Source organism: Aegilops tauschii, chromosome 7 (assembly GCF_002575655.3).
Source record: "Aegilops tauschii subsp. strangulata cultivar AL8/78 chromosome 7, Aet v6.0, whole genome shotgun sequence".
NCBI classification, from domain to species: Eukaryota; Viridiplantae; Streptophyta; class Magnoliopsida; order Poales; family Poaceae; genus Aegilops; species Aegilops tauschii.
In genome coordinates, this window is record NC_053041.3 from 163775915 (window position 1) to 163800321 (window position 24407).

At 46.6% G+C, this 24407-nt stretch overlaps 2 protein-coding genes across 3 annotated transcripts; one reads left to right on the forward strand and one right to left on the reverse strand.

The window, feature by feature from the left end:
• The first annotated feature begins 1677 nt into the window (after positions 1–1677).
• LOC109783250 (TORTIFOLIA1-like protein 3) lies at positions 1678–5571 on the forward strand. Of its 2 annotated transcripts, none has more exons than XM_020341850.3 (5): positions 1678–2472; positions 2563–2686; positions 2995–3557; positions 4438–4827; positions 5123–5571. In XM_020341850.3, exons 1-4 carry the CDS (start codon positions 1678–1680, stop codon positions 4825–4827), a joined length of 1872 nt encoding a protein of 623 aa, XP_020197439.1. In that variant the 3' UTR covers positions 5123–5571. The 2 variants fall into 2 exon arrangements, with proteins under 2 accessions (XP_020197439.1, XP_020197438.1); XM_020341849.3 differs by having other exon boundaries at positions 4438–4823.
• Positions 5572–5940: 369 nt separating this feature from the next.
• On the reverse strand, positions 5941–11773 carry LOC109783252 (alpha-mannosidase 2). The gene is made up of 4 exons (XM_020341851.4): positions 11079–11773; positions 10843–10992; positions 9869–9901; positions 5941–9233 (listed from the first exon to the last, which is right to left on the reverse strand). The coding sequence occupies exons 1-4, from the start codon at positions 11676–11678 to the stop codon at positions 6480–6482; spliced, it is 3537 nt and encodes a 1178-aa protein (XP_020197440.1). The 5' UTR covers positions 11679–11773; the 3' UTR covers positions 5941–6479.
• Positions 11774–24407: the final 12634 nt, after the last annotated feature.

Here is a 24407-nt window from a genome sequence, read left to right on the forward strand (position 1 = left end):
CAGCGCCAGCAACCTAAAAAACATCTGAGGGGTCTTGTTGAGGCGTGGCTGGAGATGCTCTAAGATTACGGTGCTGGTTGACAGATCACAGATTGGCTGATCAGAAGGCGGCAGCGGCGACAAGATTGTTTTATTACTGCTACTATACTGTGGGTTGTGGATAAAGATAGGAATTGATCGTCACATGCTCCTGGATCTCGATGCGCCGTGGTTACGTCACCGGCGTCATCTACATGGGGTCAATACAAATGCTATAGGATTACCACACCATGGGCGGTGAAATATTTTACTGCTCGCTGCTGTACTATTGTGTTCTTCTGCCACTCTTCCCAAGCTGTGAGTAGTAACTAGCAAAGTTAATTTAACAGACTGTTGACGGGTGGTCGGATGAATATTAAGGTGCCGCGAACGGTGATCAGACAGACGGATGAATATTAAGGATGTTGCAAGCCTCGCAGTTCGTTGCTGCGCGGGTGGAATTTTGAAGATGCAACACAAAAAACAAAATCCAAATATACCAGAGAAAATAATGTGACAACATGCTTAAACGGCGCAGAAAAGCGACACACCATTGTTGCGACACGCACGAAAGAAACTACTCATGCATCCCAATCTATCTCCTATCTTCCTCCGAGGCACTGGACGACGTCGGCGGTGACTCTAGGTCACAGCAACAACAATAAATTGCCACACAATCTAAGCCGCCCAAGGGCAGTGGCGGATTCAGGAAGATGAAGGGAACCAAATGAGTCAAACAATACTTGTAAGAAGAGAGGCCAAACTACAAAGGTAAAAACAATTATTTTTTTTGGGGGGGGGGGGGGGGGGGGGGGGATACAAAAGCCTTCAACAAGACATGTGCACACATATAAGATGAGAGAGCAAGCAGCTGCCTAGAGGTAGAGTGTTGAGGGAAAAGCAAGGTGAAAATCACCGGAAAAGATTGTGGGGAAAGTGGCGGGAGGGGTGAATCATGAAGACTCGAAGGAAAGCGGGTAGGAATACACCAGCTATCAGTTGATCATGGTAACTTGAAGGCCGTGCGGGGAGAAAGACACCAGGGGCGCCCTCATTTTACGACATTGCTTCAGTTCGTCGATATGTTCTACAATTACGCCACCTTGGTATTTCCTCAGATAGCCCATATGTTACTACACTTGTTTGTCTGAGTTAAGAGAAATATGCTACTAGTTTTTTCTTCTTCTAAGAATAGCAACTTGTAACGAAATAAGTGGTCTCCTATGAACAAAAACTCATCACTTGTTGGCAGCACCAGAGACACCAACCAAAGGTTGGATGATCCATCTAGAGCCAAGAAAACACCACCTAGCACCGCAAGATGCAAAGATACAAATAAAAAAACATCACCATTTTTTTTCAAATCAAAAAAGAAATGAAAGAAAAAAAGCCCAAAGAAGACATAAATGAATGCGCAGTCCACACCAAGATCTCTCCACCCTTTTTCTCACCCGCCACCTCCTCGCTATTAGTACCCGCGACGCCACCTCCCCTCCCAACCCAACCCCTCGCCGCCACCACCCTCCGTCCCCCCGTCTCCGCCGAGTCCACCGGCTCGGCTCCCTCCCACCCGCCGCTCCTCCTCCTCCTCCCTCCTCCTTGCGAGGCGCGGACGCGAAGCTCGGCCACAGTAGGCAGGTGAGGCCGCGACCGCGAGCCATGGGGCCGGCGCCGAGGACGGGGGGCGAGCCAATGAAGCAGCGGGTGAACCGCTGCCTGCACCGCCTGTCCGACCGGGACACGGAGGCCATGGCCGCCAACGAGCTGGACGCGATCGCGCGCGGGCTGGACGCCGACGAGCTCCCCGTCTTCCTCGCCGCCGTCTCCGACACGCGGGCCACGGACAAGGCGCCGCTGCGGCGCCATTCGCTGCGCCTGCTGGCGCTCCTCGTCGCTGCGCACCCGCGCGACGCCGTGGCGCCGCTCGTGCCCAGGCTCGTCGCCGCCGCGCTGCGCCGGGTGCGCGACCCGGACTCCTCCGTGCGCGCCGCGCTCGTCGACGCCGCGCGCGCCATCGCCGGGGCCGCCGCGCCGCCCTCCGCGCCCGCGGCGCTCGGCCCGCTCGCCGACGCCGTCCTCCACGAGCAGGACCAGTGCGCGCAGCTCGCCGCCGCGCTCGCGGCCGCCGCCGCCGTCGAGGCCTCCGCCCCCACCGCAGACCTCGCCGACTACCTCCTCGCGCTCCTCCCGCGCCTCCTCAAGCTCCTCCGCAGCGCCGCCTTCAAGGCCAAGCCCGCGCTCATCTCCCTCATCGGCGCCGCCTCGGCGGCCACCGACAGCGAGGGCGCCGCCACCGCGGTGCCGTGCCTCCGCGACGCGCTCGGCGGGGACGACTGGGCTGCCAGGAAGGCCGCCGCCGAGGCGCTCGCGCTCTTGGCCCTGGAGCACGGCGACGACCTTGCCGCCCACAAACCCTCCTGCATTGCCGTCTTCGAGGCCAAGAGATTCGATAAGGTCGGCCCCTCGTCTACCATCGTCGAGATCTTCTGTTCGTGGATCTGCTTCCTCCTTGTTGACATTTCTAGGCTTTTCTTGGCAATGCAGGTGAAGATTGTGCGGGAGTCCATGAACCGGATGATCGAGGCGTGGAAGGAGATCCCGGACGCGGAGGAGGATGTGTGCTCCTCCGCCGCGTCGCCGGCCCAGACCAGATCTCCTTCTCTCGCAGGTGATGTCACCAGTGTTCTTTTGGAAATTTTGAGTAAATTGTTCTCTATTGTTTGGACTTTGGACTAGTATATTAATATGAACTTGCCTGGTAAAAAAGACACAAGTGGAGTGTGTTTTGGTGAGACACTAGGCAGGAGGACTGTTCTTTCCTGGTACTATATGACAAGAGGAAATTCAAAAATGTTCCATTCAAAATATACAAATATATATATATACACATGCATTGTACTACTATTACATATGCATACTCCAATTGGGTTTCCTGGTATATGAGTTCTGACACTATTTTGTTTTGTAATCAAACAGATAGTGCAAGTGATGGTCGATACCCGGCTGATTCCCTAGGCTCCAATTCCGTCCAGTCAGTTACAAAGAGGAACATGCTGTCGGCAAGCAGGTCACCGCCGTCAGTCAATAACCGAAGGACCAGCCCTTCCATCAGAAGCAAGAAGAGCTCGCCGCCTTCATGCGGCGGCGATGTGGACCAAGCCAAGAAATATGACTACAAGGTCGACGTCACCGCTGCAGCAGACGCCACCCCGATCAGGACGGTGACCGGGGAGAAGCTTCTGAAAGAGGGCAATGTTAGAGCAAGGCTTGAAGCACGGAAGATGCTGTTCCAGAAGAGTGGTGAGAAAGGGTACAATAAGGTGGCCGGGCGCAAGTCAGGGTCTAGAGTCGTTCCGTTTAACGGCGATGGTGACTTGGAAGAAAGCACCGAGGTTGAGGATGATGGGCCGGAGGAGGTTCAGTCAGACCACTCCTCTGAGGAGCTTCAGTTGGTTCACAAAGATGAAGACCTGTCCAAGATCAGGATGCAGCTTGTTCAGATAGAGAATCAGCAGACAAACTTGCTCGACCTTCTCCAGGTAAATTTCTCTTGTTATGTTCTATGTCATCTCTTTAGAACCCGATGAAACTCTTGATTATTTGGGTTTGTGCAAGTGCTTCGCTATGGGGCTAGGCGGATACATCTCCAGTGTCTGCATTGGATAAACTCGAGAATTAGGCCTTAACTTGATAAAGAAAATGAAAGTAAATAAATGTAAATGTAGTTAGATGCACCATCTTAGCCCACTAAATTTCTTCATTAGTTCAAGGGCATCACAGTTAACAGAGGATGGGATGGGAGTTTGAATTTTGAATTTCACATCAAACTCAAGACACATTTGATGGTAATTGTACATGTGCAAATGAGAAAATCATTGGTACAAAAAGAAGAGTTGATTGTATACTTCTGAACAACATAAACATTGGGGGAACTCATGCATTCCCGGGTTTTCAACATTTGGTCGTGGTGCGTGGCATTGACCAATGATTATTGGTACGAACCATGCATCCATTCATTGTGTCTTGATGGCACTAACCCAATGACACATCAAAATGAGCAGTGGCATGGTATGGGGACAACCTGGACAGACAGGTACATGCCATTTAGTGGCTATATGACAATGTCTTAATCAGCAGCTGTTGAAACTTACGGTCTTATGTTATTTTTCATATAACCCACTAATACTCCCTCCGTAAACAATAGTGACCTAAAACGTCTTACATTTGTTTACAGTGGGGGTAGTTTTTTGTACTTTGTTCCTGCATTTGCAGTCACCATCCAATGTATAGAGCAGCATGTTTTTCAGATATCATATCTTTTGCTGCCGATTTCTATCCATCATTTTGCAAATGTACACTGTGTCCATGCTTGCTGAAAATTTATCCAATATTTATTTCTCTCTTGTCTTTGTTCATCAGAAATTTATGGGGAGCTCCCAGAATGGGATACGTTCGTTGGAGACAAGGGTGAACGGTCTGGAAATGGCACTGGACGAGATCTCGCGTGATCTGGCCGCCTCTTCAGGAAGGATGCCAAGCAGCGAACCTGACATGAACTGCTGCATCCCGAGCCCAAAATTCTGGAGAAAAAATGAAGGCGGTAGATACACTTCAAGGTACCCCGTCTCCGACCTAGCAAACCACCCCGAGGAGAGCAGAGCTTCTCATAAGTGGGAGAGGCAGAAGTTTGGAGTTCAGGGTGGATTTGTCACCAACCCATTAGCAGAGCAGAACACTTCATACGTGAGGAGCACGTTGGTTGCTCAGGAAGGCAGGAGGCAGAATTCAGCCCAATACAAGTCGAGGTAGGTAAGTCGATCGACGCTAATTCACCTCACTCTTTGCAAGTCCACACGAGTAGATACGGTTGGTAGGCCAACCAGATGTGCCGATGACACCTTGAAACCTGACTTTAGCATATCAGAGTAGTCAAATTCATGGTGCCATACCCACATCATGCAATGCATCTTCACAGAATTTTCAAATTCATGGTACCATACCCACATCATGCAATGCATCTTCACAGAATTCCCTTTATAACGCTATCCTTTCTTATCCAGCCACCCAGGAATTGATGTATTTCCATCCTGTCCATTTTGTGCAGGGGGCGTTAGGCGGCAAAGATGCTCCATCTGAAGCCTGAATCACCTGCATGTACGAGGCGGGCGGGAGCATATGCAACATGTCACTTCATCACATTCTAGGAGGCCTTTTCTTGTTTTCTCCAGAATTCAAAGCTGAGTTTGTACATGAATTTATGGAGTTTTCTTTTGCGAGTTGGTTCGACGGTTCAGATTTCTGCGAAACAGAGCCTGGACTCTAAAGCATGAAGACCCCCACAGCCCCACTGCGAGGTGGGCACCGTTTGTATTATACCTCCGGCCCTGAGACGGCCCCTGCAGGTCTTGAGATATGCATGTATCTTGCACTGTTTATGTACATAGTTTGGATACAGCAGTTCCTATCTTCGCGAGATGCCATTGAACAAATGTTCTTGAGTATGCTCTCGCTGAGATCATGAAAGCAAAAGATCCAACAGTGCTGTCCTTCGCCTGTGCTTCTGTCTTTTTTTTTCCTTCATCTGTTATATGTGCTGCTGTCTCTTGGTTCTGCTTGTTTGAGTGTGGCCCGCATACATCGTGTTGCCGGACGAACAGAGCCTCCATTTTGCATTGCGCTCACTCACTTGTAATTTTGGATGCATCAATCAGGTGAATCATGTTCTTTTAGATGAACACATATATTACTAAATAAAACTTGTAAAAGCTGACCAACGGCACTGCTCGGCAATAAAAAACATGAAAGCCCTGATAATGTTTTCCAGCATACAGAAACGCCAGGGAAGTAACAGATCTACAAAACCTAAAACACAACCCGCATTTCGGCCATCTTCAGAAAATGTATACAGGCAGAATTTGCATATGTGAAAGCGGTCATATAACAAGAATCATGTATCTAAACTGTCTCAGATATTGTCCACAAGGTTCTGTGATGTCGCTACAAAACTCGGTTGCAAAAAAGATATATACAAAAACTTGTGTTCATATAGGTTCCTATCATGATAGCATTAGCCGAAATAACATGCCACGGCTGTGAGCGCAAAAAGCTGCGATAAAAGTGGAGGTGACAGCACGTAGACATCGAAGCTACTCCAATAACCTGCTCCGAACTGCCTCAAACTTCCAATTTGCTAAGCAATAATCACCAAGGAGAAAATGAAGTATATGCACCCTTGCAGGTAAAATGAAAGGCCGGTCAAATAACTGAACCGCAATTCTCAGGCTGCTCAGAGGAACATTTCGACGATCACATTCAATCCCTCACTGTATGTCAACCAGATGAACACATATGCATGCGGAAGAGCAGGTGTTCCAGCATAATCAAGATGCAACTACCAACTACTCCAAGTAGATCCTTCTCCAGTTAGTGGCAAAGCAGCGTAAATGTACTGTTTCGACATACTATTCTTCTGGTGATGATGGTGGCTGTAGGTCTAATTTGTATGCCTGAATTTCCATTGGTGAGATGAGAACATTACCCTCCTGAGCTACATCGCCAATTTGCTCGAGATACCCTAGCATTTCAGGGTCATCGTTCAAGAGGTTCAGAGAAGTTGCCTTCACATTTAAGACCGATAGATCTTTGAACATGTCAAACAGATTTACAGCCTCTTCCCCGATACTTGTACATTGTAACCCACCCCTTTTGCAGTATGATGCATCCCAGCCCCTTCTCTGCAACAGAATGGCAAATCTTGGCTCAACTGCTTCGGTATGAGCAAACCTTAGAGGCTGAGGGACCTTCAAGTTGACAACATGTATATCACAGGGCAAAGATGTAGCCAATGGAGCAAATGTCTGTTGAGGAAGCTTAAAGGATTTTTCATGAAGTTCTTTGCTCACAAAAGCATGCATTGGGTAGTTCAGGTGTGCCCCCACACGGTGGGAAAGCAGTGATGGCTGAAGAGTAATTGAATTGTGAGATTTAGGCAAAGCAGACACATTAGACTCCATGAGGAGATGGAAGATTACATTCATGGGCCGGTTGTCCATTACCCCCTGCCCCAAACCACGGCCATCGTCCCGAACCAGCCTACGATCCAACATAATCTCCATCCATCCTTTTTTCAAGCTTGCTGCTCCTAATGATTGCTTGGAGTGTACTGAAAACCGGTTGCCAGGTGAATCCTGTAAGAAGGCAAGTGATGGCATTGGGTAATAATTGCCCTGCAAGGGGATCTTATCATATGTCTGCCTCCGACTCATCTGAAAGCCATTCAGATCAGAATAGAACACTCTCTGGTTGTCAATATCTGTCTTGTATCTGACAATTAGCTCCCTGTCATCAAATACACGACCGACAAGTTCAACATGGTATTCCTTCTCAACCAGCATATCCTGTATAGAGTCCCCGCAACTATAGATGCGTGTGCTATGTGAGAGAGGTGACTTATCCCACTCCGTCTTTGGAAGGGAATGGGCTTCTTGAACCAATGGCCCTTCAGTTAGGATGAAATATCCTCCTTCCTTAACAATTGGCCTTGCTTCCCCAATAGGTTTGAACAAGTATGCCCCACTTCCACGACTGCTGTACATGGCAATTTCTTCGCCTATCTCAGTTTTCTCCCCATGTTTGTGACGAGTGACTGTCTGGAGGAGGCCATGACTTACATCAAAAGAAAGAGTATGATAAGAATTCTTCATCTCCACAGTTTTACCTTCAAGATTTGAACAATGATATGGTTCAGGGCAAGAAAATTCTTGGGAAGCGGTGAATGCTTTTACCACAGCAGGAGTAGCCTTTTCACAGTCCTGGCCCACGGCCACATAGTAAGTCTCCAAACCCAGTGCAGGAAGAGAAGCTCTCCAATACAGACGGTGTCGGCCAGTAGAAATCTTCTCACCACTGACATACTGCCACTCAGGGGAAATTTGACATTTCAAACAGGACCCAGTTGAATTGAGAACAGATACATCAGGATTGCTTACCACAATCATAACAATCTCATCCCTTGTTTGCTCTAATGGGTTAAAAAAGACAACAGAATGTGTCTTCCCTTCATGAGGGTTGAGAACCCTATGCACAGGTTGAACATCATACTTTGATCGTTCCTGCACCGGCTCAAAATGTGATAAAATTGTAGGATCAGATCTATCATGGACATCTCCCAAAAGCACTTCGACTGCCCTTGACATAAATAGCTGCAAATCTTGCAAAGAAGTGTGCATTCGAGTCCCATAGTCCACTACGACATGATCCTTAGCTGTGCCAGTTACCCCATCATGATGCTGAAAAAGTGCCAAATTCCTCCTTGCTGCTGTTAGTTTGTGAGAGAAACTGATGGGAAGTTTTGCACACTGAAATTTCTGACAGTATCCAAGAACAAATGAACTCAGAATCTCTGAGGCACGGAGTGTCTGCTCTAGAACGCGGTCAACTGCTTTGAAGAATGGCCTTGATACATAGTAACCACTCCAGTAATCCTGATTTCTATCAGCATATGTAAAGAAGTCCCCTGAAAGTGTTGGAAAACCTTGCAGCTCAACAGAACCAACTTCACCAGGGCGTGTATAGTTTATCTTTTCAGCTTCATCTCTCAGTGTAGAGAAGTAATCCTCCAGGGTTCCAAATTTGACTTCAGCATTCAGATGGGGATTAGAATTGATGTAATCAAAAAGCTTCTCATAATTGCGAAATTGTGCTTCTGCTTCCTCGGTATTAACATACCGGAAATCATCTCCCAAAGGAATGAGAAGTGTATTTGTTCTGTACAGGGTTGACTTTTTCCTGTATTGATCTAGAAGTTTCGTTGCTCTCTCTTGCACATTATTTGAATCTGTTTCAACTGGATCATATCTCCATGGGCAAGACTCATAGCTGAAACCACGCATTCGAGCAAAGTCAAACTGACAGCAGATAGCTGGTTCTGGTCCACAGGTGTGTGGTATGTCATAAGAATAGAAGGGCATCATATGAACAAATATGTCAGTCGTTTCTTCGATATCCCAGTTCTGCCTCCACAAATATTCAAGATTCTGTTTCCTCGCAAGCTCCTTTTTCAGCTCATAGTGTGTTCGCTGGATCAACATGTTATGGAAACCCATTCTCCTCAGTAGATAAGCCATGGAAGATGAATAGCCAAATGGGTCAATGGACCAAGAATTCTTGGGAATAACTCCAATGGTATCATTGAGCCACATGTTCCCCTCCATCATCTGAGGTAAAGAAAATTAGGAAGATCATCATATTAGATTGCAATAGATAATTATTCCAACCCATATTATAGTAATAGCCGGCACTAGCTATTTAGTCTACATCGCAGGTTGGTGAAAGATTAGATCAACTCTCATAAATTCTAAACATCATGTTTGAGTGCAAATAACATGTGGCTTGATTCAGCTAGAAATAGCTGATTGACTTGAAGGTTCAAAGAAACAATGTGGTACTTAGAGTAATAAAAACTATCATAGCTTAATGCAAATGTAAATAGGGAACAGAAGACGATTCATAGTCTATTTCCAAACTAATGAGTGTAGTTTTAATATCATTTTGTCGCAGTGTATAGCAGAAAGCAATATCTGAGTCCATTTTTTTGCATGAGCAGAAACAGCATGGTTATAAATAGCATGAAAACGCATTCAATAAAAGACTGTCCCTACTGAGGTGTTTTCCCAATATGTACAGTTCATTCTTTCTCATATTGTTTATGTGCGGCGAGATATACAAGTAGGAAAAGAACACGCTTAATTCATGCATGAGGTACAATTGAAGGTCATAACACGGCATATTTAGCGCTAGGGAAAACTGAAACATAATGCAAAATATATAAATATGATTTGAGTATACTTGCCTGCTCTATGATGGCAAAATAGTGGGAGTTTGCCTGCATTTAAGAAATGGCGGAATTATAAGTACCTTATATTTAGAAAGAAATAGATTGTGTGGCAAAATCAAAGTTCTGATGAGTAAACTTGTCATGCCTGAAGGCAGGATTGAACTAACATACAGAATTCAATAAATTCAAAGCCCAATAAGTAACAGGCCTACAATGTCTATCCATAAATAAAAATCAGCAAAATACCAGTAACAGATTAATCATCAAATGCTCCACTTATATAGTACTAAATACGGCCATTTAGATTATTATTCTCAAGGGACAACAAACAGACATAGTTTTCACAATGCTCAACTCAGAAGTTTTATGTTATTAAACAATGACTGACTGACACAAAAGAGCTCACAGCAGAACTAAACTATTGCAGGCAAACATATGTGAATTCTGTTTGTGATCCTTTAGCCATGGTGTTAAATGTTGAATCTCCTCTCCATGTGCACTCGGAAGTTTTATGTTATTAAACAATGACTGACTGTCACAAAAAATGGTCACAGCAGCACTAAACTATTGAAGGCAAACTTATGAAACATGCGAATGCTGTTTGTGATCCTTTAGCCATGCTGTTAAATGCTGAATCTCCTCTCCATGTGCACCAAGAACATGTACTCTTAGACCGACCAGTATATGACATGGATACATCATTCACACACATACTCATTGAATTTGTAAATTTCCAGATCATGAAGTGGGCAGGTAGATGCAAGCACTCCAGTATAGACAACAGCGATCAAACATAATATGCCCAAAATGATTGGTAAGCATCAAACGAGCAAGTTAGGTAAAATGAAATGAAAGTCCATTCCATGCATAGCCTAGCCCCAAATAGCAACATCCATGACAGAAATAAACAATAGTACAAGGAAACAGAAACTATGCTATACTAATACTCGTAAAACCCTGTATAAACCACGAGAATTTGCTCATGTCACCTCATCGTTCATGACCCAGCCGCCACTGACAATCTCGAGCTGCCCGTTGTGCACGAGCTTGGCAAACTCCTCCTGCTCCTTCCGCGGGGCGTCACGCCACCACCTCTCCAGGTACGACATCTCCTCCCATATGAATTTCCTGCGGGGATCCTGCAGGACGGGACAAAATTCGCCGTCAGAAAACAGGCCCGGGCCATGAAACCGCATCTCGCATGGGCACGGAGATCTGGACGAACCTTGGAGAGGGACTCGATGATGGTGTCGAGGATGTGGCGCGACTGGCGGTCGTAGTACTCCTCGACGGTGTGGATCCAGCCGGGGTCGTTGTGGGAGTGGGGCGCGACGAAGACCTTGAGCTTCTCGGCGTCCCACTCGTCGCCCTTGTAGGTGACCTCCCACCCTTGCTTCCACGCGCCGCCGTCCACGTCCTCGAACTGGATCCGGTCGTAGAGGTCCCTGGTGGTGATGTCGACGGGCGCCTCGCGGCCGGCCCTGGCGGCGACGGCGGCCGCGGCGGCCTCCGCCGCCCCGGAGTCGCGGCGGAAGGCCGGCCTGCGGGTGAGGCGGGCGCGGGGGCGGGCGGGGGACGGCGCGGCGGAGCGGGAGGAGGGGAAGCCTAGGCGGAGGAAGGCGAACAGGAAGAGGAAGAAGAAGAAGGCGGCGGCGAGCTGGAGGACGCGGCGGGAGGAGGAGGAGGAGGAGGCGGAGGCGGGGTGGGGGCCGCGGCGGCGGGTGGAGGCGGGGGCTACCTTGGCGCGGTGGTGGTGCGCCTTCGGCTTGGAGGTGGTCGGGAGGAGGGCGCCGGTGCGGCCGCCGCCGCCGGAGAAGAGGTGCATCGCCGCCGGCGGGGAGGCGCTGCTGGTGCGGCGGTGGGAGGAAAGGAAATGGCGAGTGAACTGACCTCGCGGCGGGGGTCGTTTCGATTGGTTTTCTCCGGCCCGGTGATATTTCTGGGTGCTTCGTTAGTGCGCAGCAGGGCGATGGGGCCCCCTCGTGGAGTATCGGTCACTGACAGGTGGGCTCTCCGTCTTCGGGGTTTGTTGGCTCGGTGTTTGGTGGCGGATTTTGCAAGTCACGGCCTCACAAGGAATCGTGGAGTGGATCGTCGAGCGATGCAAGGAAATGTGTTGCGGAGTCGTTCTATCTTTATTGACTTCATTGAACAAGCAAATTATATGGGCGATGTTACCAGTGGATGATTTTAACCAGAAATAAATTGCCCCCAGAGCCGTCCAATCAATCGCTCCAGCCGGATCGGGCAGCTCCCGTGGCAGCACCGACAGGAGCCGTTCCATGGCAGCACCCGCAGCACCGTCGGCGTCCCGGCGACGCTCCATTGCAGCGTCGGCGAAGCTTCAATGCAACTCCAACGGCGTTTCGTTGCAGTTCCGGCGGCGCTTCATTGCAACCCTGCGCACTTCGCTGCAACTCCGGCTTCCCCCTTTGCTTCACCGGCTGCTGCAGCCCGTCGGCTAGCTTGCAACACCGCAACGTCGGCGGCACCACGCTTCCCTGCAGCTTCGGCGGCCCCCCATGATGCTTCGTCGCAACGACGGCGAGCCCCCTCTACTTCACAGACTATTGCAGCCCGCCTGCCAACCCGCAGCGCCGCACCGTCACACGATGAGCTGGTTGGTATTTCACACCTCCTCTCATCGGCCTCCCGATTACAACATGTTTGGCGAACGGCGCCGCCTTGCAACGTCGTCGATGGTTGCAGCATCGCGCGGGGCCTCCTACATCGCAACACCCCCTCCCCACCCCCGATGGCGGTGAGCGATAGAGCTGGTGTGTGGTGCAGTGTGAAGGAAGAAGAAGAAAAAGAGAAAAGGAAGAGTGGTTGGAGGAAGAGATAAGGGAAAGTAAAGGATGAGTGAGGGAGAGAGATAAGCGACGCATGGGGCCCACTAGACGTGTGGCGCGCGTCGAAGGTGCCTTACGAAGCGCGTTGATCAGGCGGCTTAGAATAAACGTTTTACAAATTATATCGGAATCATTATCTGCAAACATATGTTTTGCCAACGAACCCCCCTTGAACCGCACGATCTACACCGATGGGCAATTTTCATAAAAAAATCAAAAGAAGGAACTGTCATGGCAGTTTGCTACTTTTTGAGCTTGCGTTGGTTTTTGTAACATCACAAATTTTCAATTTGGAATGTTATACATTAGATCATCATTGCATAGCATATTTTATTGCATTTTGGCAAATCCTCAAAAAAAATCCTAAGTAACTCAAGGACCCTCGGAGAAAGTTGGGGATTTTTCCCGGTTTTCATATTTGATTTTTTATCAAATAATAAAACGAGGATTTTTGGTTTTAATAATTTTTCTCTCCGAAAAATATTTCATATTAAAATAAATGAGAGGAGAAAATATGACTTCTCCAAAATAATTGAAATATTGGAGGAAAATATTAAAATCAAATATTTGATTTTATTCGGATTTTATTTGTAATTTTAATTGCATTAGAAAAAATTGCACGTTTTAAAACTGCATTTTTAGGGCCAAGAAAATGTTCATCTCGTTCTAATTATTTTAATTAGACGGTGAAAATTTGTTTTGGCATTTTTGGATTTTTATTTATTTTTCTACGATTTTTTTAGTTCGGCGGAATATTATTTAAAAAAAATCCCGAGCGCGCCGACTGGGCCGAAGCCCAGCCGACGGCCCAGTTCCCCCGCGTGGCCCAGCCCAGCCGCTGTCGTCTCCCACCTGGAGACGGAGCCGCCGCCCGACTCCCGCACGGCCACGACACCGCCGCCGTCGCCCCTTCCCCAAGGCAGCACCCCCCTCCTTATATACCCCGGCCCCGCCGCCCTCTCTCCTCACCCCGCCGCCCCGACCCGCACCCGTCCCCGCCGCCAGGAGCGCCCGACGCCGCCGCCGACGCCCCGTCTCGCCGCCCCGACGTCGCCCTGAGCCCCGCCGCCCCTCGCCGCCCCCGTCCGACCCCGCCGGAGCCCGTCCCGACCCCGCCGGAGCTGCCCGACGAGGTAGCCGCAGCCGCCGCCGCCGAGCCGGTTTTAAAAAAAAACCGTTCGGTTTATTTTTTTCCGAAACCCTAGTTTTTTTAAATAGATTGGTTTATTTTTTTGGTTTAGTTAATTAGTGAACGTTCACCGATCGTTCGTTTTAACGAACGTGTTCGTCGGTTAGTCGCTGTTAACGAACGTCCGTTCGTTTAACTGTTCGTCAGTTTTCTTTTTCGTCGGTTTTTCCGCGATTATTCCAGATCGCGATTTCTGATCAGATTTTCATTCTGGTTTATCTTTTCGCTCGTTTATCGGAATCAGGCGATTCAAGCGCCTAGAGTTTCGTCTCGAAATTCTCTTTCCGTTTAATCTACTCAAACAAGTTTTGCTACTGTAAAATTTGACCTAGATCCAGATTAGTAAACGAAGCTTGTTTCTTTCGCCGTTTGACTTTCGTTGCTTCGTTCGATTTGTTTCTTTTTGCAAACCGGAGTTCTTAAGTTGAACTTTCTGGTTAGATCTTTTATTTGAGTTTTACCTGTGCATTTGATGAGTGCTTATTGTATGCTTGTTTGTTTGCGATAGAGTACCCGCAGTGCGCCGCTTGCTACTTCGAATCTCTAAGTTTCACGGATCATCAGCAAGGCAAGTAACACTTTGATCATACCTCTTTTACTACCCAGTTTTATTGCATTAGACAAATCCTCAAACATTGCATGGTTAGGATCTAATTAAATTGTGGGTATTGGGAAGTAGTTGAGGTAGTACCTATTACCTGTTTTTATTATGAAACCCTTGGGAGTTACTTCTACGTTTGCTCATATTGCTATGTTATGCTAGTAGACATGGATTGGGTTTGAGTGTATCCATGACAGATGTGAGATTGTTAATATATGGTTAAACTTAAGGTGGCAACTAAAACTCACATCTGGGTGGATTGAGGTACCTGGGTATTCCAGGATTGCCTGTTTTTCTAAGAACCGCCACCCAGGCTCAAAGGGATCATGAGATTATTCATGCTAGAAACTTCCGTGTGCAGCCACAAGCTATTATGGGCTCTAGCATAGTTGATTAAGTTGTGTGAGCTCTTGAAGAGGTAGACTAGCATATGTAGGGGATGTAGGTGGTACCGTCTACCCGGAGTAGAGAGTTAACGCTTCTGAAAGACTGTGTCTCGGTCATCCGTTTCTCAAACATCATGTAGTGCGAGAATCAAGCGGAGGCGATCGAGTCTTGTGGGGAAAAGTGCACAAACCTCTGCAGAGTGTACAATCTAATCATGGTTAGCCGTGTCCCCGGTTATGGACATCTTGAGTATCTAGTACTTGGATTATCATGTGAATCTCATCACCATGTTACTTTAATTAATTTTGTTGGGTTAATGATGATACTTAATTGGGATTGAGAATGCTGTCAACCATTCTCAATGTTTAACAACCACCATGATAGTTAAATAAAATTTATTCCTTTGCAGTAGGGAAAAATTGGCTTTTCGCAAAACTGTGACCATAGAGCTTTCTACCAGCCATATATGCATGTAGTATAGCATTATTATGTTCATTACTCTCTATGTGTTACATTGCCAGCATATTCCATGTGCTGACCCGTTTCGGGCTGCAACGTTTCATGTTGCGGACTTTTCAGACGACGAGTAAGGTGCCTTAGGTCGTGGTCTTATACTCAGTGATGCCGTTGGAGTTGATGGACTCACTTATCTTCCAAGTCTTCCGCTGTTATCGTATCTAGATGGCCTTAAGCCATATTTATCATACTTATTCTCTTTTGAGATACTCGTTGTAATAAGTGTGTGATTGCTACTCTGTTATAAATCCTCCATTTGTACTGTGCGTGTCAGCATTACTGATCCAGGGATGACACTGGTGCACAGCAGCACAGACTGTTTGAGGTCTGGTCGCTACAAAGGTGGTATCAGAGCACACGTTGACTGTAGGACACGACCACTAAGCTTAAACCCTAGAACACTACTCTCTTCTCATTTCGGACTCCTCTCCACTTTCTACTCTTTTAGGAATGGCGGATGCAAGGAACAAGTTCATGCAACCGGATGAAGAGACACCTTTTGGACGACACTTGAAGGAAGTCACTAAGTACCTGAACATCGGAATGCCAAGCTTCACCGGAACCTACAACGCCACACTACCAGAAGAGGAGCGCTGGAAGATTCAAGTTCAAGTTCCAGGAAGGACGTTCACGCCAGTCACTGAGCCTATAGAGTTTTCCTTTGATGCACCAACCTGGAGTTTAGGGAAGAGCATGGCAGCCCACATCTCTATGGGACGCATTGGAGAAGTCTACCGCAAGGAGCTTAAGGATACTATTTATCAAATTTGTGGACGCCGAGATGAGCAATGGGAGATGATCAGCACCAAGAAGGATGGATCAATTGCAGCTTTCATCCAGGAGCAAAACCAACACATTCGTCGCCCAGGAGAACCAGATGTGCGCAGACATGATAGAACTGAAGAAGGCATTGACCAAGATCACGGAGTTGGAGGAAGAACTCAAGGCTACACGCGAGGATTATATGGAGGAAATCGTCGCACTAGTGAGGAAGAACGCCGACCTGATACAGAAGATCGGAGTATTCATGGGAGACCCAGCACCTGGAGGACAAGACGACGATTCTACTTGCCCGGATAACTACATCATCATCGACGAGACCGACTCAGACCCCAGTGAAGATGACTTTGTTGATGAAGCTGGAGCAGATATCATGGAGTCTTCGACCGATCAAAATTTCTAGTAAACCACCATATCAGTAGTAGTATTCCCCCATGTAAATAGTATAGTCCGAGCACTTTTGTAACGATAGTTAGATCGATTGTATGCCTTGTTTGTTTGATTGAGTGATATTGATTGTGTTTGTCTCATGAGCATATGGGTAGTGTTTTCTCTCTAGACCTCATTCTATTCTATATCTCATCTTTTCTAAACCTATCAGATGCCTCCGAGACGCGACACCGGATTTGTTTTCCCACCGGAGATCACTCAGTTGATTCAGCAGCAGAATGCCCTGATGCAAGTGTTAGTACAGAACCAAGGCAACAACAACAACAACCCACCACCACCACCTGTTGATCACTTAGCCCGTTTCTTGAGGCTAAATCCGCCGGTGTTTTCCAGCAGCACCGAGCCGATTGTTGCAGATGATTGGCTCCGCAAAGTTGGAAGGGAGTTGACCACTGCAGGATGCATAGATGCGGAGAGAGTGTGTTTTGCGGCACATCAGCTTGATGGACCCGCAGCATCATGGTGGGAGAATTACACAGCCACACACCCTATTGACACTGTCACATGGGACCAATTTCAGCAAGCTTTCCGTACTGCCCATGTTTCAGCAGGAGCTATGGCTATGAAGAAGCATGAGTTTCGCAACCTATGCCAAGGAGGACGCACCGTAGGCCAGTATGTGGAGGAATTTAGTAGGTTAGCACGTTATGCTCCAGATGACGTTGCTACAGATGCAGCCAAGCAGGAGAAGTTTCTGGAAGGACTGAATGATGAGCTGAGCATGCAGCTGATGGTAGCAACCTCCAACAACTACTAGGAGTTGGTAGATAGAGCACTCATGATTGAAGGGAAGCAGCAGCAGATTGAAAACCGTAAGAGGAAGTATGGACAAGGGAAGTACAATTCTGGAGCTCAGCAGAAGCCACGTTTTGCCCCGAAATCAGGAGGACAGTTTCAGCATACCCATGGAGGAGTTAGTTCGCACAACCATAATGGCCCGAAGAATGGTAATGGGAATGGAGGAAGCAACGGGCAGAACCATAATAACCCATCTACCCCAGCCAAGAGGGATCTAAGTCACGTTACTTATTTCAAGTGCCAGAAGACTGGACATTATGCAACTGAATGCCCTGAAGCCCAGAATGGAAATGGCAATGGAAGCTCTGGGAAGAAGCCGAACCCTTTCAACAAAGGACATGTGAACCACGTTAACGTGGAGGAGGTAGAAGCTCAGCCAGATGCAGTAATAGGTAAGTTGTTGGTTAAGTCATTTACTGCACTCGTTCTTTTTGATACTGGTGCATCGCATTCATACATATCAAGGGGATTTGTGGATAAGTATAAATTGCCAACCCAAGCCCTTAGGTCACCCATGTTAGTAACCTCGCCAGGAGCAGAGTATATGGCTAGTTTATGGTGTGATCGGTTACCATTAAGGATTGGTAACTACGTGTTTCCCTCGGACCTAATAGTATTGGAATCGCAAGGATTGGATGTGATATTAGGCATGGATTGGTTATCGAAGTATGGAGGGAACATTGAGTGCGCCAGTAAGACGATTTTGCTTACCACCCCAGAAGGAAGAAGGATTAAGTATGTATCCAGGCATATGCCGAAGAGGACTCAGGTGAATTCCTTATCAGGAGTTGTACAGGAGGAAGTACCAGTGGTGAAGGATTTCCCTGACGTATTTCCAGAAGAGTTGCCAGGCATGCCACCGGATAGAGACATTGAGTTTCTGATTGAACTTTTGCCAGGCACAGGACCAATATCTAAGAGACCGTACAGGATGCCCGCAAAAGATTTGGAGGAAATTAAGAAGCAGATTAAGGAGTTACTGGATAAAGGCTATATTCGCCCAAGTTCGTCACCTTGGGGATCACCCGTACTTCTAGTGGAGAAGAAAGATGGATTGTTGAGGATGGTTGTTGGTTATCGTGGATTGAATGAAGTGACCATCAAAAATAAGTACCCACTGCCGATGATCAATGATTTGTTTGACCGCTTACAAGGAGCTAAGGTATTTTCCAAGATTGATCTACGATCAGGATACCGTCAGTTAAAGATTCGAGAGCAGGATATACCTAAGATGGCTTTTACCACCAGGTATGGGCTGTATGAGTATACCGTTATGTCATTTGGTCTGACTAACGCACCTGCCTATTTCATGAACCTGATGAACAAAGTGTTTATGGAGTTTTTGGATAAGTTCGTCGTGGTGTTTATTGATGATATTTTGGTCTACTCAAAGAACGAAGAGGAGCATAAGGAGCATTTGCGTTTGGTACTTGAGAAGCTCAGAGAACATCAGTTATACGCCAAGTTCAGCAAATGTGAGTTTTGGCTGAAGGAAGTTGGATTCCTCGGACATGTTATATCCGGAGAAGGAATAGCAGTAGACCCCGCCAAAGTTGACACAGTAACAAGCTAGGAAGCACCCACGTCAGTTGGAGAGATCCGGAGTTTTCTTGGACTTGCAGGATACTACCGGAGGTTCATTGAGAATTTCTCGAAGATTGCTAAACCCATGACAGAGCTGTTAAAGAAGGACACCAAGTTCAATTGGACTGAGGATTGTGAAGCTAGTTTTCAGGAGTTGAAGAAACGTTTGGTTACATCACCAGTGTTGATTCTGCCAGACCAACGCAAGGATTATGAACTTTATTGCGACGCTTCTCGTCGAGGACTGGGAGCAGTGCTTATGCAGGAAGGAAGAGTTGTTTCATATGCTTCACGGCAACTTAAACCCCATGAGAAGAATTATGCCACGCATGATCTGGAGTTAGCAGCCGTAGTGCATGCGTTGAAGACATGGAGACATTTTCTCATCAGAAATCACTGTGAGGTGTACACGGATCACAAGAGTTTGAAGTACATTTTCACGCAAAAGGAGTTGAATCTCAGGCAAAGGAGATGGTTGGAACTCATAAAGGATTATGATATGAGATTGCATTATCACCCCGGAAAGGCTAACGTAGTAGCAGGCGCGTTGAGCCGCAAGAGTCATGTCAACACACTCATGACCGGAGAGTTACCGAAAGTATTAGCCCGAGGATCTTCGCAAGCTATGTTTGGAGATAGTACCGAGAGGTTACGTAGCAACGTTGGAGGTTCAGTCTACCTTGATGGAAAGGATCAGGGAAGCTCAAAAGACAGACAAGGAGATTGCAGAGATAAAGGAAAGGATGAGTAAAGGAAAAGCCAAGGGATTTCGTGAGGATGAGCACGATACCTTATGGTTTGAGGACCGCGTTTATGTGCCTAATGATCCGGAGATCAGGAAGTTGATCTTGCAAGAGGCCCATGATTCACCATATTCGATTCACCCAGGAAATACCAAGATGTATTTGGATTTGAAGGATACTTTCTGGTGGACCGGAATGAAGAAGGATATTGCGGAGTATGTAGTAGTTTGTGATGTATGTCAGAGAGTGAAGGCAGAGCATGAGAAGCCAGCAGGATTGCTACAACCATTGCCGATACCCGACTGGAAGTGGGATAAACTAGGCATGGATTTTATCACGGGATTGCCCAGGACTCGTTCAGGCTATGACTCAATATGGGTTGTAGTCGATCGTTTGACGAAAGTAGCTCATTTCATCCCAGTGAAGACCACTTACACCAGTGCTAAGTTGGCAAAGATATACATGACCAGAATCGTATGTTTGCATGGAGTTCCGAGGACCATTGTATCAGATAGAGGAACCCAGTTTACCTCGAAGTTTTGGAATTAGTTACATGAAACTTTGGGAACCAGGCTAGAATTCAGTACAACTTTTCACCCACAGACAGATGGACAGACCGAGAGAGTCAATCAGATTTTGGAAGATATGCTGAGAGCTTGTGCGCTAGATTATGGATCTAGTTGGGACGACAATTTGCCATATGCAGAGTTTTCTTACAACAACAGTTATCAAACCAGTTTGAAGATGGCCCCTTTCGAAGCTTTGTACGGAAGGAGGTGTAGGACACCATTGTTATGGGACGAAGTTGGAGACCGCCAGTTGTTTGGACCAGACTTGATTAAGGAATCAGAACAGAAAGTGAAGTTGATTCGCGATAGGCTCAAGGTAGCCCAGTCCAGGCAGAAGAGTTATGCGGATTCTAAACGTAAGGAGACAGTTCATGAAGTTGGAGACAGAGTTTATCTTCGAGTGTCACCACTTCGAGGAGTGAAGCGCTTTGGAGTTAAAGGAAAGTTAGCGCCACGTTTTGTAGGACCATACAGAGTTTTGGAGCGTATGGGAGAAGTTGCTTACAAGCTGGAATTGCCTGAAGGATTGTCAGGAGTCCATGATGTATTTCACGTTTCCCAGTTGAAGAGGTGCCACGCAGAGATGGCTGAGATACCACTGAGAGATACAGTGCCACTGGAAGCGATTCAGTTGGAAAGTGATTTGACCTATGAGGAGAAACCAGTTAAGATTCTTGAGTATGCCAGCCGAGTCATCCGCAGCAAGGTTATCAAGTTCTGCAAAGTTCAGTGGAGTCACCACACTGAAGATGAAGCCACCTGGGAGCGAGAGGAAGATCTATGGAAGAACCACTCTCATCTATTTTCTAGCCAACCCGAATCTCGAGGGCGAGATTCATCTTAAGGGGGTAGGTTTGTAACATCCCAAATTTTCAATTTGGAATGTTATACATTAGATCATCATTGCATAGCATATTTTATTGCATTTTGGCAAATCCTCGAAAAAAATCCTAAGCAACTCAAGGACCCTCGGAGAGAGTTGGGGATTTTTCCCGGTTTTCATATTTGATTTTTTATCAAATAATAAAACAAGGATTTTTGGTTTTAATAATTTTTCTCTCCGAAAAATATTTCATATTAAAATAAATGAGAGAGGAAAATATGACTTCTCCAAAATAATTGAAATATTGGAGGAAAAATATTAAAATCAACTATTTGATTTTATTCGGATTTTATTTGCAATTTTAATTGCATTAGAAAAAAATTGCACGTTTTAAAATTGCATTTTTAGGGCCAAGAAAATGTTCATCTCGTTCTAATTATTTTAATTAGACGGTGAAAATTTGTTTTGGCATTTTGGCATTTTATTTATTTTTCTATGAATTTTTTTTAGTTCGGCGGAATATTATTTAAAAAAAATCCCGAGCGCGCCGACTGGGCCGAAGCCCAGCCGACGGCCCAGCTCCCCCGCGCGGCCCAGCCCAGCCGTTGTCGTCTCCCACCTGGAGACGGAGCCGCCGCCCGACTCCCGCACGGCCACGACGCCGCCGCCGTCGCCCCTTCCCCAAGGCAACACCCCCTCCTTATATACCCCGGCCCCACCGCCCTCTCTCCTCACCCCGCCGCCCCGACCTGCACCCGTCCCCGCCACCAGGAGCGCCCGACGCCGCCGCCGAAGACGCCGCCGCCGACGCCCCGTCTCGCTGCCCCGACGTCGCCCCGAGCCCCGCTGCCCCTCGCCGCCCCCGTTCGACCCCGCCGGAGCCCGTCCCGACCCCGCCGGAGCTGCCCGACGAGGTAGCCGCAGCCGCCGCCGCCGAGCCAGTTTTTTTTTAAAAAACCCGTTCGGTTTATTTTTTTCGAAACCCTAGTTTTTTTAAATAGATCGGTTTATTTTTTTTGGTTTAGTTAATTAGTGAACGTTCACCGATCCGTTCGTTTTAACGAACGTGTTCGTCTGTTAGTCGCTGTTAACGAACGTCCGTTCGTTTAACTGTTCGTCAATTTTCTTTTTCGTCGGTTTTTACGCGATTATTCCAGATCGCGATTTCTGATCAGATTTTCATTCTGGTTTATCTTTTCGCTCGTTTATCGGAATCAGGCGATTCAAGCGCCTAGAGTTTCGTCTCGAAATTCTCTTTCCGTTTAATCTACTCAAACAAGTTTTTGCTACAGTAAAATTTGACCTAGATCCAGATTAGTAAACGAAGCTTTTTTCTTTCGCCGTTTGACTTTCATTGCTTCGTTCGATTTGTTTCTTTTTGCAAACCGGAGTTCTTAAGTTGAACTTTCTGGTTAGATCTTTTATTTGAGTTTTACCTGTGCATTTGATGAGTGCTTATTGTATGCTTGTTTGTTTGCGATAGAGTACCCGCAGTGCGCCGCTTGCTACTTCGAATCTCTAAGTTTCACGGATCATTAGCAAGGCAAGTAACACTTTGATCATACCTCTTTTACTACCCAGTTTTATTGCATTAGACAAATCCTCAAACATTGCATGGTTAGGATCTAATTAAATTGTGGGTATTGGGAAGTAGTTGAGGTAGTACCTATTACCTGTTTTATTATGAAACCCTTGGGAGTTACTTCTACGTTTGCTCATATTGCTATGTTATGCTAGTAGACATGGATTGGGTTTGAGTGTATCCATGACAGATGTGAGATTGTTAATATATGGTTAAACTTAAGGTGGCAACTAAAACTCACATCTGGGTGGATTGAGGTACCTGGGTATTCCAGGATTGCCTGTTTTTCTAAGAACCGCCACCCAGGCTCAAAGGGATCATGAGATTATTCATGCTAGAAACTTCCGTGTGCAGCCACAAGCTATTATGGGCTCTAGCATAGTTGATTAAGTTGTGTGAGCTCTTGAAGAGGTAGACTAGCATATGTAGGGGATGTAGGTGGTACCGTCTACCCGGAGTAGAGAGTTAACGCTTCTGAAAGACTGTGTCTCGGTCATCCGTTTCTCAAACATCATGTAGTGCGAGAATCAAGCGGAGGCGATCGAGTCTTGTGGGGAAAAGTGCACAAACCTCTGCAGAGTGTACAATCTAATCATGGTTAGCCGTGTCCCCGGTTATGGACATCTTGAGTATCTAGTACTTGGATTATCATGTGAATCTCATCACCATGTTACTTTAATTAATTTTGTTGGGTTAATGATGATACTTAATTGGGATTGAGAATGCTGTCAACCATTCTCAATGTTTAACAACCACCATGATAGTTAAATAAAATTTATTCCTTTGCAGCAGGGAAAAATTGGCTTTTCACAAAACTGTAACCATAGAGCTTTCTACCAGCCATATATGCATGTAGTATAGCATTATTATGTTCATTACTCTCTATGTGTTACATTGCCAGCATATTCCATGTGCTGGCCCGTTTCGGGCTGCAATGTTTCATGTTGCACACTTTTCAGACGACGAGTAAGGTGCCTTAGGTCGTGGTCTTATACTCAGTGATGCCGTTGGAGTTGATGGACTCACTTATCTTCCAAGTCTTCCGCTGTTATCGTATCTAGATGGCCTTAAGCCATATTTATCATACTTATTCTCTTTTGAGATACTCATTGTAATAAGTGTGTGATTGCTACTCTGTTATAAATCCTCCATTTGTACTATGCATGTCAGCATTACTGATCCAGGGATGACATTGGTGCACAGCAGCACAGACTGTTTGAGGTCTGGTTGCTACAGTTTTACCCTTGAAGAGGAAAAGGTGATGCAGCAAAGTAGAGTAAGTATTTCCCTTAGTTTGAGAACCAAGGTATCAATCCGGTAGGAGACAGCGAACAAGTCACCGAATACCTGCACAAACAATCAACAACTTGCACCCAACACGATAAAGGGGTTGTCAATCCTTTCACGGATACTTGCAAAAGTGAGATCTGATAGAGATAGATAAACGGTAAAGTAAATGTTTTTGGTTTATAGATTGAAAAGTAAAAGATTGCAAAGGAAGTAAATCGGAAACTAAAATTGTAGATCGGAAACTTATATGATGGAAAATAGACCCGGGGGCCATAGGTTTCACTAGAGGCTTCTCTCAAGATAGAAAATATTACGGTGGGTGAACAAATTACTGCCGAGCAATTGATAGAAAAGTGCAAAGTTATGACGATATCTAAGGCAATGATCATG